Genomic DNA, 22128 nt, shown 5'->3' on the forward strand with positions numbered 1-22128 from the left:
CACTATCACAGGAAATGATGACAGCAGATGCAGTAAAGAGAAAAAAAAATACTTTAATATTATAATAAAGCATTTTTTTCTAGTTGAAATGAGTTTTTATCTGAATATGGCATGTGAATATGTGTTTATGTCTAATTTAGGGATGCTGAATTCAGTTGGAAAATCAGATTTTCTCTATCTAGTCAAATTTATTAGATGCACACAAATGACAAATCAGTAATAGCTATATCTGAAAAAAGTAAGATAAGTGAAAATTTCAATTAATCTCTATAGAATTTAAATATTCTCATCGTATTCGTTTATAAAATACTAATAAAACTACATAAACGCTTTAAAACTCAAACGAAACTTCAGAAACTCGTAACAATCCAAATTAGTTTTAATGTAATTGTTAATAATAGACACAATGTAAAGACACTTTGCTTTAGGGAAATAGGCTGTTGACATCATTGCAGGGTCCCAGCGTCCTTGGTAGTGATGCTTCATTGTCAGAATGTCTTGGTGAAAACGTTCCCTCTGTTCACCACTTACACTGCCCAGGTTATCAGGGAAAACGTTTAATGGGAATGTAAAAAGTGACTCGTGACATTTTACAACCCATATTCTTGTAGTTATCAAATAGTTAATTCAAGATGGGCAAGTAGTTGGCCTCTTTTCTGTGTCGTAAGAATCTACGCACAGCAGTCTTGAAGGAGGGCCAAGCAGCCAACTCAATTTCTTTCAATTTAGTGTTAAATGTTTCCTTTTTCAAGGGCGAAGAAATATGCCTTCTTTTAGCTTTGGTTTGCATAACTTCAGAAATGTTTCCTTCAGATAACTGAAAAATTATCTTATACGGCTGAACCAATGGATTGTGCTTGATGTTTTTCTCTCCAGAAACATATGTTTTTTTTCTCGGGTCACTTCTTTGTGATATAGGAGGAGATGCACTAACGTCGGAAATGCGGTCAAACCCCAGAAAACTTCTGACTGCATTTCTCACATGCATCAAGCCACAGTATGCGTATGGGCTTCTATTTGCAGCTGCCCCACTGGGAGGGATCCCTCCCTGCACCCCCACACACACACCTCTCGCAGCGCACATACATCTGCACATGCACAGACAGATGCAGGCATTTCAGGGTCATAGACCCGGAACTCCCTCATTCACAAAGGACCGATCTTACTGAGAGAGTGGCACTTAGCATTTTCCTTCATACATACCAGGAGTGCTGGGTCAGCTGAAGGGAAGAAGCTCACTCAGCTGACCCGGCACTCCAGACATACTGAAAACCAGCCCGGATACCGGCTCTGTGTGACAGCCCATACACCTGCCGAATGGCTTGGTGTCCTGCCCTTATCATCAGTCAGCAATCCTGCACCATACTGCAGCACGGGAAATTGGATCAGCTTACCGTCCACATACAGCATGGCACACACTGGTACTGGCAACCGCTGGAGACTTTGTGGGTATACTGCTGAACTTTACATACTCGCTCCAGGGATCAAAAAGAGCACGCACACAAGAATAAGAAAATTTTATTTTTAAGGTTGGCCACCCCAACTACCGGTAATATATATGATTCTCCTTGGAGTTAATTACTGAAACAAGTTTACTCTGGGTCTGTTGGAAAGTACTTTTAACGGATCTTAGTGATGGAACACTGGAATTTCTTGTGTTGATATAAGGTGGACATTCATTCCCTGTTCTTCATTTTTTAAACATCCAATCTATAATTTTATATTGTCTTTTTTATATATTTTATTCATTTATTTTTTACCACTGTCCCAGCACTTCATTAGTAGGCTCAGACCGGTTGTCTATTTACAGTTGTACCTTTTATTTGTGAGAAATGCACTTATGTATCACATAGCCATTTAATGGCAACATTGTTAATCCAGCAAAAGATACAATCTTTCCATTGAGAAAACTCATAAGTCTATTTACACTCCAATAGTTGATACAAAAGACTACTACAGTTACTGTCTAAATTATTTGAAATCATCAGTAGGAAACATCTAGACGCCGTCTGTTTCTATTGCATTTATTTTTATGTCTCTATACTTTTTAGATTAATTGTTGTATTTGTATTAATAAATTTGTGAAAATGCATACTACATATTTTACAATTTGTATGCAATGCACCTAGAGATAATTATTCTCGTATTTGTGTGACATTTCAGCACTGTTATTCTATATTGTTTTCTCCTGGTTTAGATTCTTTGGGGGTATGAATACTACCCCCTGAATACTGCTGTAGAAGTTTTGCAGGTTCTTGTACATTATTTTAGTTTTATCAGCTTTATAATTAATTTAATATCTGGATAGGATTTTAGCTACAGCAGCGCCACACCTTCTCTATTTATAATGTCATTAGTGTAATCAAACACCATGCCCTAACAAATGCAGAAATTCAGTACTTTTCAAATATATACCACATTTCTGGGGCCCATTTATCAAAATTCTTAGCGTATTAAAATGGTGCTCCAGCCAAATCAGCTCCTAACTATCATCTGGTGCTCACCAAATGGTTTTCAAAGAGCCCCCATTTGATTATAGGGGCAAAACGCGTCAGAAAAAACCGTAGCACCTTTATTGAGGACACTGATATTAAAGCACAGGTTTCAGCGGTACTACATCTATCTTTGCAGTCAACATGGATTTACCACAACGCACAAGTTACTGGCTCCCACGCTGCTCTACCACCACTCTCGGCGAGCACAGGATAGAGGGGAAGCGGCCAGCAAACAGAAACAGTCTTCAATTACGAACTGGACTTCAGTGGGGTGAGATTACTACTAGCTGCACAATTATTCACGCTACTTAATCTGCCATCATTGGCATATATACAGGAGAGAGGAGTATGTTTATTGGAGCAAAGATCTGGGCAAATTAACTATTTTTAGTTCTAAGCTCTTAATTTCAAGTGCTGCTATTACTCACATGATATTCGGAGCTGGTTTGCTGTGATTCACTGTAAATGATACCTCAAAAAGTGCCCTTGTCCTTTATTATACCAGTGCAATAGCAGTAAATGAACTGAACAGACACTATTTTTTATGCATTTTATATTGGGAGTGTAAAATATGTAGATTTTTTTCTTTAATTAGTTAATTATTTTATTTTTCTTGCATTTATGGTACTGGCATTAGTAAGGCATTGCTTTATTGAAAACATAATTTGTAATATTGTTATTTAGTGTCCTGTATGTAGAGACCATTTGATCCTTATACAGTATTATATATGAATAATTTTATATAAAAAAAAAAAAAAATCCTTTCTGTATGAGCTTTCTGCCATCTCATATCTTTATTTTTCCTTGCACGGTTCTCTCTATTTTTCTCTTTAATTTAGGAGGCTGCCAATATTTCTGCCTTACAGAAACTAAGCATGTCTTATTTTACTAGCTTATATATCAACTGTTCCCCACACCTCTTAGGTTATAAGCTCATTGGGGCAGGGGCATCTTTACTTTCTGTTTCATGTTATTGTACAATGCATCCAGAAAGTATTCACAACACTTAACTTTTTCCACATTTTATGTTACAGCCTTATTATAAAATTGAATAAATTATTTTTTGTCCTCAAAATTCTACACACAATACCCAATAATGACAATGTGTAAAAAGTTTTTTTGAGATTTTTGCTAATTTAATAAAAAAAAAATCACATGTACATAAGTATTCACGGCCTTTGCCATGAAGCTCAAAATTGAGCTCAGGTGCATCTTGTTTCCACTGATCATCCTTCAGATGTTCCTACAGCTTAATTGGAGTCTACCTGTGGTAAATTGAGTTGATTGGACATGATTTTGAAAGGCATACACCTGTCTATATAAGGTCCCACACTTGACAGTGCATGTCAGAGCACAAACCAAGCATGAAGTCCAAGGAATTGTCTGTAGACCTCCGAGACAGGATTTTCTCGAGGCACAAATCTGGGGAAGGGTAAAGAAAAATATCTGCTGCTTTGAAGGTCTCAATGAGCACAGTGACCTCCATCATCTGTAAATGGAAGAAGTTCGTAACCACCAGGACTCTTCCTAGAGTTGGCCAGCTGTCTAAACTGAGCGATCGGGGGAGAAGGGCCCTAGTCAGGGAGGTGACCAAGAACCTGATGGTCACTCTGTCAGAGCTACAGCATTCCTCTGTGGAGAGAGGAGAACCTTCCAGAAGGACAACCATATCTGCAGCAATCCACCAATCAGACCTGTATATTAGAGTGGCCAGACGGAAGCCACTCCTTAGTAAAAAGCACATGACAGCCCACCTGGAGTTTGCGAAAATGCACCTGAATGACTCTCTGGTCTGATGACACAAAGATCGAACTCTTTCGCATGAATGCGAGGCATTATGTTTGGAGCAAACCAGGCACCACTCATCACCAGGCCAATACCATCCCTACAGTGAAGCATGGTGGTGGCAGCATCATGTTGTGGGGATGTTTTTCAGCGGCAGAAACTGGGAGACTAGTCAGGATAGAGGGAAAGATGAATGCAGCAATGTACAGAGGCATCCTGGATGAAAACCTGCTCCAGAGCGCTCTTGACCTCAGACTGGGGTGACGGTTCGTCTTTCAGCAGGACAATGACCCTAAGCACACAACCAAGATATCAGAGGAGTGGCTCTTGAATCCAATTGAACATCTCTGGAGAGATCTGAAAATGGCTGTGCACCGCCGCTTCCCATCCAACCTGATGGAGCTTGAGAGGTGCTGCAAAGAGGAATAGGCGAAACTGCCCAAAGATAGGTGTGCCAAGCTTGTGGCATCATATTCAGAAAGACTTGAGGCTGTAATTGCTGCCAAAGGTGCATCAACAAAGTATTGAGCAAAGGTTGTGAATACTTATGTACATGTGATTTCTTAGTTTGTTTTTTTTAATTAAATTTATAAAAATCGCAAAAAAACTTTTTACACATTGTCATTATGAGGTATTGTGTGTAGAATTTTGAGGACAGAAATTCATTTATTCCATTTTGGAATAAGGCTGTAACATAACAAAATGTGGAAAAAGTGAAGTGTTGTCAATACTTTCTGAATGCACTTTATGTCATTTATTTGTATTACGATCCCCTCAATGTACATTTCTATATAATACTGTATGTTGCTGCTTTAAAAAAGATAACAATATAATAAAGCTGCAAGATACATCTTTTGGTCACTTCTATGCAATTTAAATTAAGTCCCTGTACCTTCAGAATCCATTGTTTTTTTCTTTTCTATAGAAACAAGAAGATAAAAACACACAAAAATGGGGAATGTGCACAATAAATTGAATAAACATGACCTTTATTATATTCACATGTAAAAGATAATATATAGATGTGTAGATATACATTGTGTACTTTGATCTTTCATTAATTATTCTCTCATAATAAGTTGTGGATTTTACCTGCTGTTGTACTGATGTATTTACACATTTAAAAAATTCTCTATTTAAAATAATTTCTAAATAAGTTAATTGCATCTGAGAGATCTCCACCATTGAGGAAAAGCACACATGAGCACCACCATTTGAGCAGCTACTAGCCACACTTGCCTAACTTTAACTGCTTTAATTATGTTAAATAATAAGTGTTTTAATTAAGTTATAAAAAAGTGAAGTTTTTATGGCCTGAGATTGTGAACACATTGAATAAATGACACGAGAAACCTGCTGTAATTCTCCTGGTATTGTTTGCCATGAAAACCAAGTGTAATTTTTCCTTTTTTACTTGTATTGATTAAGCCAGAAGCAGATTGTATAACACTCATTGTAGGAGCAGCAGATGGTTAATTGCTTTTATATGACTGGCAATGCACTTTATGGATGGAGTCCACGTCTGATATTATCTTTTTAATTTCCTCTGTTTTGTTTTTTTGTAATGAGAAATACATAGTTAACAAGGTTTCAAAATGGTGGAAGAAAGTATTGTAGCTTGAAGATAGAAGCAACTATCAGAGGGAGGACACTGCCATCTCTGGAACAAGCACTAGTTTATAGCTTTTTATACACATATACAATCACTACGTTTACAAAAAAAGTAAAGAAAAAAATTACTTTAGCTTAAAATCAAGTTTTGTTTTAAAAAAAACGTATACTTTTTTTGCGGGTAAATAAGATTAAAAGCACATGTCATTAAATGTTTTATGAAAAGGAGCACTACAGCAACATACATATGCTCCAGTAAAAACAGACATTGCAGGAATTAATACATGTCTAAGTCAGAGGACTCCAGTGTGAATACTTCCCTAGGGCTGAGTATAGAGTACTTGATACTCATATATGGAATAAACATCTTCAGCAATGATGCAAAGTCCTCTCTAGGATAGATGCTTGGTTGTGATGGACACTTTATTTTGTTACAGAAATTAAAATACTTTTTAAAGACATTAGCAATGGTTACATTTTGAACTGTTCACTTCATAGTTATACCTGTTTTCTATGTTCTGCCAAAAGCACTAGCCCTGATTCAGTGTTCTACTGAGGGTCTGGGTACGGGATGCCAGCACTCAGAATCCCAGTGGTCAGAATACTGATGCCGGCATCCAGACAGGATTAGGAAACCGACACCGGTCGATATGTCAGAAGGCAGTGTTCTAAACAATCCTCTAATAGAAAAGACTGTTCCCAATCTCAGGTAATGAATTATTATGCTATCTGAACAAAATTAATAATATCTTTATTTAAATTAATTCCTAGATGCACAATAGATATACTCTAAATACATCCGGTAATTTAAAAAAATTTAAAATGCAATTTTAGGTATATAATTTTATGTATATAAATTTGTCTGGATTAATTTAATTCACTATACTATGCTTGTGATGATCAAATAAACAGATCTATAGTTAAATGCATACATAAATGTTCTCTGTTCTGCCTTACCTTAGGCACCCAGTGGCATTGCGCAGCACCTGTGTTGAGTGTAATTGTATTTTGCGATCATCCTGGAGTATAGAGTTTTCCCAACCAGAATGTGGGATAATCACTGCATTGGTCAACACTGCAAGGGCATCTTGAATTATTGGCATTTTAAGGGCATCACAAGAGGAAAGATTCCACAAAACTCCTAAATGAAATAACAAAAAATGCTAAAAAGTCAATTATGGTAACATTTCGGGGTAAATTTACTAAAGTCAGAGTTTTTAGAAGAGCGATTTAAAAGTGATGTTGCCCATAGCAACCAATCAGATTCTACTTAACATTTAACTAGCACCTTCTAGAAGATTATAGCTAGAATCTGATTGGTTGCTATGGGCAACATCACTTTTAAAACTCTTCTAAAACTCTCACTTTAGTAAATTTACCCCTTCTTATATCTTAAAGACAATTTAATTATTCAATGGATTTTACTTTAAACAATGATATACCAGAGAATAATATGATGATTTCTAAATTATAGTTATTCACTGATGTACATGTTTCAAGTGTATGTTTGAAAAAATAATTTTTCATAAGCCATCATACAACTTCAGCTGCCAATGCAAAAAATGCAACTTGTCAGACACAGACACACAATAATTTTATGCGCTGAAAAACATTTAATCCTAAATGCTGCAGATAATTTAATGTTAGTATTTAAAAAATAATAACAACAGAGAAGTAGCAGGCAAATCAATAATATTGATACTGTACTTAAATCAATGAATATCAGAAATAGTTCTAAATAAAAAAAAAATCTATTTCTCTATATATTTTTATTTATAATTGTGTATTAAAATTTTTTAAGATTTTTATTTGTTAGAATGTAAAATAATATGACCAAAAAAAGTAAACATACAGTATTATACTAAACCTACCCTTTTCATTCACACTACAAGATGTTTGTATACTAATGTACTGTTATTTGTAGGGATGTGTTAAAATGAATGTGTGGCCTCTATCCTATTATAGAAATCATGTTGATATATTGGACAAAATGGCTTTAGAGGCTATCAACTGGACATTTTTATTAGAGCCATTTGATAAACATCATGGCTAATTTTAAGGTGTACTTCCGCTCATTAAACCCGTCTTCCTGTACATGATGAAATACATACAACCATCCACATTAATAAGTATCATACTATTTAATCCTCCATACACATTTATGGACACTGATGAAGGGATTGTACATCATAATTTGCACATCTTGTTTTGTATCTTTTTTTTCCCCACCCGAAATGATGTCAGGTATGCATTTTTATATATACAGGAGGGGAGGTTGGATGATAAGAAAATTGATTTACATCCTAATGTGAAGTTACATTTTTCTATCTATTTAAATTTCATGTGTTTCCTTATAAACACATCAGAGAAAGAGGACTAGAAGGAATGGCTACGGTCTCAGCTTCTTCCTCAGAGATAGCCTCACCTTATTCCCCTCCGATCATTTGATTTACACTATCTTGCCACCAGAAGGTCTATAGAGCTGGATACTTCCTGATAAAAACCAGGTAAAAGAGTTAATAGGAGGCCAGTTGGACTAAATATGTACTGTGGGGCTTTTGCTAGATACAATACCTCTACCAAGCATTTGCAAAATTTCAGCTCCTCAGTCCTTTCTGTATGCATTCTTTTCCAAGTTACCATACACCAACCAATCCCCGAAAAACTGTTTTAGGCTCAGGGATGGTTTCAGCATTTTTTGACCCAGGATGGCTGAAACTTCATGGATGAAAACTTAAATAGCTCAATCTATTCACTGTCCAGCTTTATTATTGCATTGCTTGTCATCCCACCACTTAAACCCACATTTTTGTAAGTGTTTTTCTACCTAATGTTATATGTTTCAAGTCTGTTCATTATGGGATTTCCAAGGCTTCAATACTGTAGCATAATACAGTAATCAATTGACATTGTGGTAAACTGGTACCTTGGAGCTGATAATGTAAAATTAATTGTTTGGAGTCTGCCTTTCACTTAGGAGGATTTCTGAGATGTTTTGTGCAAGCAATCTACAACAAAGTTTATAATTCACATATGTTGGGATTGTACCACAGACCACTTCCTGGAGCCCTGCCACCTCAGCATAGGATCTATTATTTCTTCAATCCACAAAGAAATTAAGGAGAATGTAGAGAAAAGCTTCATTCATCATTCCACCTCAATGGTAGGAGTCAGTTTCTTCATTGTTAGAAAGAAATACAGAACGCTGAAAGCGTGTGTCTAAGGCAGTGGTTCTCAAACTCGGTCCTCAGGACCCCACACAGGTCACGTTTTCCAGGTCACCCAGCAGGTGCACAGGTGTATTCATTACTCACTGACACATTTTAAAAGATCCACAGGTGGAGCTAATTATTTCACTGATTCGTGAGGAGACCTGGAAAACATGCACTGTTTGGGGTCCTGAGGACCGAGTTTGAGAACCTGTGGTCTAAGGAATGAGCCAAATGCATGACAAGGAGGCCTGCAGCCTGTCTGATTTAATAACTCAGTGACTGCACAAACTTATAATTTATCTCTATGCTTGACTAGTTCTTACATAGTAACCAAAGTGTTCATAACAGCTACTGTACACCTTCAATTACATTCTACCCTCAGTATTTAATAAAAATTCCACTTCCTCTTTAAATCATGAGAGCCCTCTACATAAATCAATTTGGGGATGTAGTTTCCAAACCACTGCCTCTGGTGTTATGTTCGCAAACTTTACAGTTATGCCTGTCTGCTACTGGAGGTGCATGATGAGGGAGGGGTCGTCTAACCTAGGCCAAGTATGGTGAGGGTGTGTTTCTGTAATTGTGAACACAAGCAGACCCACACTGAGACGTATTGATGCCCGTCAAAGCCGTTTCAATTGCAAGTGTCTGAGGTTTGGTGTAGGAACACGCTGATGGTGATGACATTCACCAGAACTACATTACTGCTATACGTCATTGAAGATGATAGGCGCTTTATTATAAGATTTGTGCATAATTCATATGATTGTGTGAGCATAATATAGAAACAGGATTTAATTTTTTAATTGTACACTGGTGGAAAGTTATGCCTTCTGTATTCAAGTCAGGTGTTTTTTTCAGAAAAATTGGAGAGGAGGTGACTATGACAAGCTAAGTTCTGGCCAAAGAGGAATCCAAATTGATATACGAATTGGGAACACTCGCCCCAGAGGGCCATAATGTGGACTTTGAACTTACCCCATTTTTATGATTTTTATAATAATCTTTATAATAATTTGTATAATCTGTATACAGTCACCAGTATAGAAATAGATAAGGATTTATATTTATTTATTTACCTCAAATCATGTCCATTTATATACTAGAGTCTACTCATCTTACTTATCTATACTCTGTTAGTTTACAGTAGGGGTGAGCGGGTTCGGATTTCTGAAATCTGAACCGCCCCCGAGCCCCCCCACCTGACTCGGATCTGAAATCGAGGCAAAACATCATCATCCCGCCTTCCGGATCTCGCAGGTTTTGGATTCTATAAAAGGTACCCGCGTCTGCGCCATTTTCTCACTCGGCTGTGGACAGTGAAGAGGGAGGGTGGGAGTTAGGGCTGGCTGGGCTGTGTAGTGTAGTGTAGTGCTGTGCTGCTGTTGTCTATAGGGGCTGTGGGCCTGATTCAGACCCGCTAGCGAGCGCAGAGCGCTCGCAAGCGGGTCAATGTTGCCCAAGTGCGCATGCGCTCTCCTCCAAAATCCATAGGGGCTGGCTGTGTTGTGCTGTGCTGCTGTTGTCCATAGGGGCTGTGTCCACTCCTCCAAAGTCCATAGGGGCTGGCTGGGTTGTGTTGTGCAGTTTGTTGTCCATAGGAGCTGGCTGGGCTGTGTTGTGCAGTCAGTTATCCATAGGGGCTGTGTCCACTCCAAAGTCTATAGGGGCTGGCTGGGCTGTGTTGTGCAGTGTCCCAGTCCTAAAGGGGTGCTGTAGTGTTATCCAGGGGGTGCTCTGTCCGTCTGGGGTACTCCCCCCAAGTGCAAAAAAATTTTTTTTTTTCCTGTGTTTGTGAATTGTGTGCGCAGTAGCCGCACGTGTATCAACAAAGTAGCGCCAAGCGTGTGCCTGTGTCATAAGTAAAGGACCGGCTGGTTCGTCTGTTAAAGGGTGCTGTAACCCCCAAAGTGCACTCCAAAAAAAATATATTTTTTTTGTGTTTGTGAATAAGGCCTGATTCAGAGCCGGACGCTATTTGCGCTCGCTCGTTCAGAAAAAGGGGCTGGCTATTTAAATTGAGCGCTCGCTCTTTGCGGTCTGTTGACGCCTCTATGTCTGAGCGAGCGAACGAAACATGCGCTCGCTATTTTGTAAAGACACCCCCTGGCCGCTCACGTCATCTCCGCTATTTAATTGATTAATCGAGTACATCGAAAGGCGTCTGAACTGCTCGCAGTGCTTGTGGTTGGATCTTCCTACCGCAATCATGCGAACAGTTCAGGCTAAGAAACAACCAAGTGACGTGGTCGATGACGCTGCTTTGTTAATTATGCACACCCTTAAAACGCCCGTTTTGGCCATCTGGCACGCCTGCGTTCGGATCTCCACTCCCCGTTTTCAAGCACCTTCCTCTGTTACCACCCACAAACGCTTCATCCTGTCACTCAAATTAGCAGGCACTCGCTATTTTGCGAGCGCTCGATTTCCGACCGCAATGACTGGTTGGCGCATGCGTATTACGACCCACACGCATGCGCAGTTGTGCGAACATCGCTTGGAGCGAACGAGCGGCCGCTTACGAGCGGCTCTGAATCAGGCCCTGTGTGCGCAGTAGCCGCACGTGCATCAACAAAGTACTGCCAAGCGTGCGCCTGTGACATAAGTAAAGGGCCAGCTGGCTCGTCCATTAAAGGGTGCAGTAACCCCCAAAGTGCACTCCAAAAAATATATATTTTTTTCTGTGTCTGTGAGTTGTGTGCACTGTACGTACATCCTCAAAGCAGCAGCGCCAAGCGTGCGTCTGTCTGTTAAAGGGTGGTGTAACCCTCAAAGTGCACTCCAACAAAAATAAAACATTTTCTTCTGTGTTTGTGAATTGTGTGCACTGTACGTGCATCCTCAAAGCAGCAGCGCCAAGCGTGCGTCTGTCTGTTAAAGGGTGGTGTAACCCCCAAAGTGCACTCCAACAAAAATAAAACATTTTATTCTGTGTCTGTGAATTGTCTGCACTGTACGTGCATCCTCAAAGCAGCAGCGCTAAGTGTGCATCTGTCTGTTAAAGGGTGGTGTAATCCCCAAAGTGCACTCCTACAAAAATAAAACATTTTCTTCTGTGTTTGTGAATTGTGTGCACTGTACGTGCATCCTCAAAGCAGCAGCGCCAAGCGTGTGTCTGTCTGTTAAAAGGTGGTGTAACCCCCAAAGTGCACTCCAACAAAAATAAAACATTTGTTTCTGTGTTTGTGAATTGTCTGCACTGTACGTGCATCCTAAAAGCAGAAGCGCCAAGCGTTCGTCTGTCTGTTAAAGGGTGATGTAACCCCCAAGTGCGCTCCACAAAAAATAAAAAATTCTATTTTTTTTGTCTTTGTGAAATTGTGTGCACTGTAGCTGCACGTACATCAACAAAGGAGGAGCGCCAAGCGTACGCCTGTGTCCCATAAGTAAAGAGCTGGCTGGCTCATTTCTTAAAGGGTGGTGTAACCCACAAAGTGCACTAGTCTCCAACTAAAATAAAAAAAAAAAATTCTGTGTTTGTGTGCGCCTTAGCCGCACACATCAATATAACATAAATGGAGGACCAAACTTTCTCCTATAAAAATAAAATAGGGAAAGATCAAGAATCACTTCCTCCTAGAGCTGAAGCTGCTGCCACTAGTCATGACATAGATGATAACATGCCATCAACGTCATCTGTCAAGGCCGATGCCCAATGTCATAGTAGAGGGCATATACAATCCCAAATGACAAAGTTCAGGAAAATGACCTTAAAAAAACATTTAAATCTGAGAAGAAACGTAAACTTGCCAATATGCCATTTACGACAAGGAGTGGCAAGGCGACGGCTAAGGTCTTTCCCTATGTTCATGACTAGTGGTTCAGCTTCACATGATGATGGAAGCCCTCCTCCCGCTAAAAAAATCAAACGAGTTAAGCTGGCAAAAGCACAGCGAAGAACTGTGCGTTCTAAGAAGATATCACAAATCCCCAAGAAGAGTCCAAGTGTGGTGGCGGTTGCGATGCCTGACCTTCCCAGCACTGGACGGGAAAGGTGGCTCTTTCCACCATTTTCACACCCTCTGCAAGTGCTGAGAAGTGCACCCACAGTACACTAGTTCACTTACTGATATGCAAATTGAAGATGTCACTGTTGAAGTACAACAGGATGAGGATACTGGTGTAGCTGGCGCTGAGGAGGAAGTTGGCGTGGAGGATTCTGATGGTGCTGTAGTTTGTTTAAATCAGGCTCCAGTAAAAACAGTTGTTGTCCGTGGGATGAAAAAGCCCATCATGGTCATGCCTGGGCAGAAGACCAAACATTCCACCTGTTTGGTCTGGCAATATTTCTATCCAAATCCGGACAACAACTGTCTTGCCATATGTACCATATGTAAAGGTGAAATAAGTAGGGGTAGGGACGTTAACCACCTAGCAACATCCTCCCTTATACGTCACCTGCAGCGCGTTCATAAAAAGTTACTGTCAAGTTCAGAAACTTTGGCTAAGACCATAAGTAGTCCAGGGACACCTAAATCCCTTTGTCCTGTTGTATCCAAGTGCCTGCAAACCACACCATCAACTTCCTCCTCATCAATTTCCTCCTTAGTCAGGATCGGAAGTAGTCCTGCAGGCCATGCCACTGGCATGACTAACTCTCCTATCCGGGATTCCTCCGGAGGATCCTGCATTGCTACGCCTACTGCTGCCACTGCTGCTAGGAGTCGTTCATCATCCCAGAGAGAAAGTAGGACCACCACTACTTTTACTAAACAATTGACCCTCCAACAGTCCTTAGCGAGCAGGATGAAGTACGACAGCAGTCATCCTGAAGCAAAACATATAACTGAGGCCTTGACTGCTATGTTGGTGTTAGACGTGCGTCCGGTATCCGCCATTAGTGCAGTGGGATTAGACAATTAATGGAGGTAGTGTGTCCCCGGTTCCAAATCCCGTCTAGATTCCACTTCACTAGGCAGGCAATACCGAGACTGTACAGAAATGTCAGAAAAAGTGTCCTCAGTGTCCTGAAAAATGCGGTTGTACCCAATGTCCACTTAACCACAGACATGTGGACAAGTGGAACAGGGCAGACTAAGGACTATATGACTGTGACAGCCCACTGGGTAGATGTATCACCTTACGCAGCAACAACAGCAGCATCACCAGTAGCAGCATCTCAGAAACGCCAGCTCGTTCCAAGGAAAGCTACGCTGTGTATCACCGGTTTCAGTAAGAGGCACACCGCCGACAACCTCTTAGAGAAACTGAGGGAAATCATCGCCAAGTGGCTTACCCCATTTAGACTCTCCTGGGGATTTGTGATATCTGACAACGCCACCAGTATTGTGCGGCCATTACATCTGGGCAAATTTCAGCACGTCCCATGTTTTGCTCACACAATAAATTTGGTGGTGTAGAATTTTCTGAAAAGCAACAGGGGGGTGCAGGAGACACTTTGGGTGGCCTGAAAAATTTCTGGCCACTTTCGCCATTCAGTGACTTTGTGCCGAAGACTGGAGCACCAGCAAATACTCTTGAACCTGCCCCGGCATCACCTGAAGCAAGAGCTTGCGATGCGGTGGAACTCAACCCTCTATATGCTTCAGATGATGGAGGAGCAGCAAAAGGCCATTCAAGCCTATACATCCACCTATGACATAGGCATAGGAGGGGGTATGCACCTGACTCAAGCACAGTGGAGAATGATTTCGTGTTGTGCAAGGTTCTCCAGCCCTTCGAACTTGCCTCACGTGAAGTCAGTTCAGACACTGCCAGCTTGAGTCAGGTCATTCCCCTCATCAGGCTTTTGCAGGAGCAGCTGGAGAAAGTGAAGGAGGAGCTAAGATGAAGCGATTCCGCTCGGCATGTGGGACTTGTGGATGAAGCCCTTCATTCGCTTTGCCAGGATTCCAGGGTGGTCAATCTGTTGAAATCAGACCACTACATTTTGGCCACCGTGCTTGATCCTAGGTTTAAAGCCTATGTGGTGTCTCTCTTTCCGGCCGACACAAGCCTGCAGAGGTGCAAAGACCTGCTGGTGAAAACACTGTCAGCTGAAGCGGAACATGACACGTCAACAGCTCCTTCTTCATTTTTTCCCGCAACTGGGGCTGCCAGGAAAAAACTTAGGTATCCTAAGCAAGCAACTGGCTGTGATGCAGGGCAGGCAGGACCAAGTTTGGACATCTGGTCCGGACTGAAGGACCTGGCAACAATTTCTGACATGTCTACTGTCACTGCATATGATACTGTCCACCATTGACAGAATGGTGGAGGATTACATCGGTGACAGCATCCAAGTAGGCATGTCAGACAGTCCGTACCTGTACTGGCAGGAAAAAGAGGCAATTTGGAGGCCCCTGTACAAACTGGCTCTATTTTACCTGAGTTGCCCCCCCCTCCAGTGTGTACTCCGAAAGAGTGTTTAGTGCAGCCGGGAACCTTGTCAGCGAAAGGCGTAGGAGGTTGCTTCCACAAAATGTGGAGAAGATGATGTTCATAAAAATTAATTATCAACTCTTCCAGGGAGACCAGCCTCCAGAACGTACAGAGGGACCTGTGGTGGTGGATTCCAGCGGGGACGAATTAATACTCTGTGAGGATGAGGATGTACACAACACTGAAGAGGGTGAGGAATCGGTGGATGAGGAGGATGAGGACGACATCTTGCCTCCAGTTTGTGCAGGGACATATTAATTGCCAGCTTGTTTTGTGGGGGCCCAAATGAACCAATCATTTCAGCTACAGTCGTGTGGCAGACCCTGGCGCTGAAATGATTGGTTTGTTAAAGTGTGCATGTCCTGTTTATACAACATAAGGGTGGGTGGGAGGGCCCAAGGACAATTCCATCTTGCACCTCTTTTTTTCTTTTGCATTATGTACTGTTTGGGGCCTAGTTTTTCAAACTGCCATCCTGTCTGCCACTGCAGTGTCACTCTTAGATGGGCCACGTGTTTGTGCCGCCCACTCGTGTCGCTTAGCATAGTCATCCACCTACCTCGGTGCAACCTTTTGAACATAAAAACACTATTGTGAGGTGTGAGGTGTTCAGAATAGACTGGAAATGAGTGGAAATTAAGGTTATTGAGGTTAAAAATAGCATAGGAGCAGAAAAAAACCCAAATTCTATGATTTTAGCTGTTTTTATGCTTTTTTTCAAAAAAATACAGATCCAAAACACAAAACCCAGAACCCAAAACACGGAAGGGTGGTTTTGGCAAAACCAATGCAGATCCAAAACACGAAGAAAGATCCAGATCCAAAACCAAAACACAAAACACGAAAAGTGGCTGGTGCACACCCCTAGTTTACAGTCACAAAGCAGTTTACTTTTACTCCTAAAAACGTATCCCACCGCAATATTTTCTTTTTTATTTTAAGATACAAACTATCCTATATATGGTATTTTTGATTATATGAATTTAAATCTAAATATAACTTTTATTATGTATTGCTTGTATATGCACTTTACAGATGTATGTTTCTGTGTATTATATATTTGGTTCTCCATCATCTTGATTAACCTACTAAGAAGCCTGAAAAGAGACTTAAATATTTCACTTTACCTATATATTTAGTAGCTCCTACAAATAAACTTTAATATCAAGACATCACTTCAACAAAAGGAAGGGAATCTACTACGCTGTATGCCGAGGATGCAAGCAAGAGTAGAGTGACAAGTACTAAGGACTCATGGAATTCCGGGAGGGCAAAATCCCAAGACCACAGAGCCGCACAGAAGGGCGGAAGCGACACATCAGAAGTGATTTGCTAGTCCGTTTCGGGACCCATATGAGTACAATCGCTATTTAAGGGAAGCCATGGAGAGAGGTGAGCATACCCTGATCCCTAACAAAGCCCCTTAAGGTGAAACATGTTGGGGAAGGTAACCACCGGGCCCAAACCCATCTGATTTGCCAGACAAACAGATCTTTTTTTGCCGGCAAAAATCTCTCGAAGGAGACCCACAGTACCTAACTAGGAGGATTGCTCGTACTAGCAAGGAGGGTGAGTGAACCCCAAGTTATCCATACACACTCTGTAGAATGGAGTGATTATAAGGTGTGAATCTTTGCAATTATACAACTATCTGTGAACCCTGGATATGAAATATGGTGTAATCACTTTAATAACAGGCAGAAAACTCGCTATAAGATTTATATGACTATTGTTTCAAACGGATGGAGCTTAGGATATAAGGAACTTATTTTTTATATATATTTTAGGATGAATTTTTATGTTGTGTTGTTTTGTACGTGGTGTATACCGGTATTAGGAATTATTCTAGAGCAACACAATTGTACAACACTATTTACTTTTATTATTTTATCATTTGTTTACATTTCAATAAATAGTTATTTCACACACAGTACGTTACATAGTGTTTTGTGGTTTATCTTTATATTTATTTTTGATCTGTATATAGCCAGGGAATAGAAGTGTCCCATCTTTTCCCAATAACAGCATACACTCGTGATTAGACAAAGGGATCATATAATTAGCGCAGTTTCCCCCATGTTGTATATAAAAATACCCATAGCTCCCAACCGTCCCACTTGTGGCAGGACAGTCATGAGAACTATGGTCCTGCATCAACCATGCCCATGGTTAATGCAAAGGTAAGGCCAATGGTATAAAACACAAAAAAGACGAAGGTTCCAGTTCTCAATTAGTTGCAAGATTCTAGGGCAAATATATACTAAAGCTTGAGTTTACAAAACTGGAGATGTTACTCATTGCAACCAATCAGATACTGACTCACATTAATCTGATTTGATGTAGAAAATGATAGCTAGAATTTTATAGTTTGTTGAACCTCAGTGGTTAAGTCATCTCTATTGTGTAGAATGACAGCATGACAAGTAATTTTAGGCTCATAAAACAGTTTTACACCTAGCAATATTCAGCCTCCTGTGCAAATCATTGTACACCTAAATGTGTCTCAGACAACTAGTTTGTTAAAAAAATAAAACTTCTATTATGGTAGATATGGGTTAGTTAGTACACTATGGGCCTGATTCAGAGATTGAAGAGGATCCATTGATAATATGCTAATTCCACAAGAGGTGTCTTGAGTAAATAGACACCTCCTGCCAGCTTCTCTAATCTGTTGCTGCATCCAAGTATGCAGCATTGTATTATCTGTGTGACCATCAGTCATTTGAGTAATGGTCAGGTTACTCAGGATGGATGGGAAATTCACGCTGCTGAAGCCAGTGAAACTGTTTCGAAGGACCAGTACCTAGGCCCATCAGAGCTCTCAACAGCCCTGCCAAAGATGCAACCACTAACTTCAGCACGCCAAGAAAACTGGGTTGACATACCCTCGTATTTCAATAGTACTGCCTTTTACCGGCCCCAAACACAGCTTTTGGGATACTGCAAGTGGCATCGCAGCCCCATCTTTGCACATGTGCAGTGCAGCTTTGATCTGGATCTTTACAATCGCAAATCTAAAAACATTAGAAATGTACGAAAACATAGGGGTTTACATACATCTCTGATTTAGGCCCTATATTTTGAGGTGATGTTTTTTGCTGCTCTACATTTTCAGATATTTATTCTGATTTGGATAACATTTCTCAGCATGCAATTTTTTATATTTATTAACTGGTTTGCTTTTATTTGGCACTATAATTACATTATTTCTTTTAAATAAATAGTACTGCTTATTATATTTATATATACATTTGGTTGTGCTCTTTACATACTTATTCTTCCTTAGGATTTGTATTTAATTATAATTACTGACCTTTCACTTAATGGATTAATTTACGTATCAGAAGAAATGCAGAGTCACTGCGCAAATATTTATGCATTAATGCACCTACATGTCCACTAGGCTCATACTTTGCAGTACTTTTTCTTCACATTTTTGATGATCTTGACAGTGCCCATGTCAATATGATAAATATCATCAAATCAAAGTATTGTCCATTTGTACCAATTATCTGACTAATTACAAATGTTACCTAATTTTAAACTGGTTCTTTGAGCCACATTTGTTTGATATAATATACTGTATGACAGTAGAGAGATATCAGGAGAGGTAAACTTGAAGCTGTTTTTAAGCGAACATCCAAAAAATGCGCAATAAATTTCTGCCATCTTAAAAAATTGAATGTATTTTGTGTACACAAATAACATTGCACTGCTTCAATTATCACATATACTACACATCCAGAGATAGTTTCTTGTTTGAAACAGCAGAATTTGTTACCAGTGCAATTGATACTATATACACTCATTCCTATGTATCTACAAACAGGAATTCAATTACACCCAATAACTTTTCATGGGTGAAAAAGGGAGGTAGCCTCGAGCTTTATCGCCCTAAGCTATTCAATTAGGCTCCCTATTCACCTGATACCTTTGTTAGTGCCCGTTAATTGACGTATTAACTGACGATAACACACAGAATGTATTAAAATGATCGCGACAACCGTTGACCACCTAGTTATCAGGGATTTTTCTTCACTGCTTCTGCAGTGGTGAAAAAAATTCTTGACAAGTGCTGCACTTTTGGGATAATTTAATAGCCCCGATGGATAAATTAGCCCGCGGCTAATTGATTTCCCCCCAAAGGGCATCACATTCCACATTTGTTTTGTATTAAGAAATGACGCCCTCTGTTATGCTATACGTAAAATTGTTTGAATGGGTTTCATGTGGCCATCAAAATTTTTCCAAGCCTGTGTGAGCATCAACATTTTTCCATCAAAGGTGCACCCTAAAAACTGCATCTCATTCTTGGCAACTCTCCATGAATGTCAGGGAGACTCCCTGAAATAGTGATCTTCATGATTCCCTGACGCATATGAAATGTGGGGTATGACCCGTGCCACGTAGGTCTGCCTTTGATTGGAGTATTCGGCCTGGATCCTGGGATTTTTCAACTTTAATCCCAATATTTAGAATTATTATAGAAGGGAGTGGTCCTGGCGATTCTCCAAACCATTAATTATAAGTATTTGCTTCTATTTGCATCAGACCAAGACTAAGTGTAACAAGATCAGCACACTTACCACAAGACTCAGTGTGACAAGATCAACACACTTATCACTAAACTCAGTGTCACAAAATCAGCACACTTACCACAAGAATAAGTGTAATAAGATCAGCACACTTATCATAAGACCAAGAGTAACAATATTAGCACATTTATCACAAAACTCAGTGTAACAAAATCAGCACACTTACCACAAGAATAAGTGTAATAAGATCAGCACACTTATCATAAGACCAAGTGTAACAATATTAGCACATTTATCACAAAACTCAGTGTAACAAAATCAGCACACTTATCACAAGGCTCAGGACCTGATTCAGACCTGCCCGCTAGGATGAAATCGCTCGTAGCTTGCCGATATTTGCATTCTGCGCATGCATATGCATCACAATGCATGTGCGCGAACCACTGCGACAGATCGGGAAGCGCTCGCTCGCCCACCATAGACAGCCCAGTTGAATGAGTGACAGAAGAGGCCGTTTGTGGGTGGTAACAGGGGCAGGCCACTAGAAACGGGGGAGTGGAGGTATGAACGTAGGCGTGCCTGAGAGTCTTAATGCCATTTCATAGGCATGCACAATTAACAGGCAGAGTCATTGTACACGTCACAAGGTTGTATTTTACACTGAAGTGCTCGCAGTGCTTGTGGCCAGGTATAGACAACCTAAAGCGCTGCGAGCATATCCGATGTTGCTCAATGTACCAATGTTTTCATGTTCTTCCAGGAGATGACGTGCGCAAGTGGGAGTCCTATGAATGGCTGGTGGGCGTCTGCATACACATAGTGATCGCTAGCCAAGGCACAGTGGCATGCTAATGCCTTGACGTGCGATCGCCTGCCTTGCTGGGCGTGCGCTGGATTTGCAAACGCTGGGAGCGAGCGATCATATCTAGCGAGCAGGTCTGAATCAGGTCCTCAGTGTAACAAGATCAGCATTCTTAGCAGAAGACTTAATGTAACAAGGTTAGAACACTTATCATAAGACTCAGTATAACAATATCAGCACACTTATCAGAAGACTTAGTGTAACAAGATCAGCATACTTATCACAAGACTCAGCATAACAAGATGAGCACACTTATCAAAAGACTCAGTGTAACAAGATCAGCACATTTATCACAAGACTCAGGACCTCATTGAGACCCGCTCGCAAGCGGGTCGATGGTGAGGCACTGCGCATGCGCAGCGGCCGCAGTGCACGTGTGCTAGCCCCAGAGCGAGTGACAAATTCACTCGCTCTGGGGCTCACTACAAAAGGGGTAGCTGTCGATGTTGATCGACAGCTCGCCCCGCTTTGAAGGCGGGGATGGGGGGTGGCCGGACAAACGGAGGCGTTCCTGAAGGAACGTCTGCCGTTTGTAGGCGGCCCTACTGCACTCTATACAGACGATATTAATGATCTTTATTTGATATGAGAAAATCTCTATTTTAACCAGTAAATTACACAGGTCTGCGAAATTTAAGGTATTGAAAGCTTTTTTAACAATACTTTTATATTCTTAATTATACTCCTGTGTACATCAAGAAATAGTATATTAAAAAAAATTACCACATCACATTTACCTATAAGGGGGTTACATACATTTTTTAATTGTTTTTTACATATAAATTGTGAAATACGAATGAGTGCAGATGAAATCACTGTTTTAAAATGACAATAAAATCAAACAATAATAGAAATCTTGTTTTTGTTTTGTCTTCAAACTTCGTTTTGTCGCTTTTCGCTTATTAGCTTTTTCTGTGTCATCTCTGTGTAGCCATCATGCTGACGTCCTAACGACCCTGGTATCTTCTTTCTATATCTTTAACGTCTTGGTGGAACTGTTCACCTGTTCTTCACTGTAGACTCCGAGATTATTCGGGGAATGCTCAATATGGGAATTTAAAAAAAATTACCTTTAAACTCATATTGCAGCCAAGGTTTCTGTAACTATTAAGCATTTCCCTGACAATTTCTTAGTAGTTTGGAACCTTGACATTGCCTAAAAATGTTGAAATCACTTGTTTGAACGAAGTCCAAAACGAAAGTTCCACAATATTCATTACACATCCGAAATGTTCATCTTTTATTAA

The 22128-nt window shown here is 40.3% G+C and overlaps 1 protein-coding gene across 7 annotated transcripts in view; it reads right to left on the minus strand.

Moving 5' to 3' along the window:
• CTNND2 (catenin delta 2) overlaps positions 1-22128 on the minus strand; it is a 708944-nt gene that overhangs the window by 241930 nt on the left and 444886 nt on the right. For all 7 annotated transcript variants that reach the window (XM_088445725.1, XM_088445723.1, XM_088445721.1 and 4 more), the window contains one exon: positions 6849-7032. In XM_088445725.1, coding sequence (XP_088301851.1) covers positions 6849-7032 — 184 coding nt within the window. The remainder of the gene's footprint in view (positions 1-6848; positions 7033-22128) is intronic.

Source organism: Taudactylus pleione, unplaced genomic scaffold (genome assembly GCF_031769625.1).
Source record: "Taudactylus pleione unplaced genomic scaffold, aTauple2 ptg000386l, whole genome shotgun sequence".
Taxonomy (NCBI): Eukaryota; Metazoa; Chordata; class Amphibia; order Anura; family Myobatrachidae; genus Taudactylus; species Taudactylus pleione.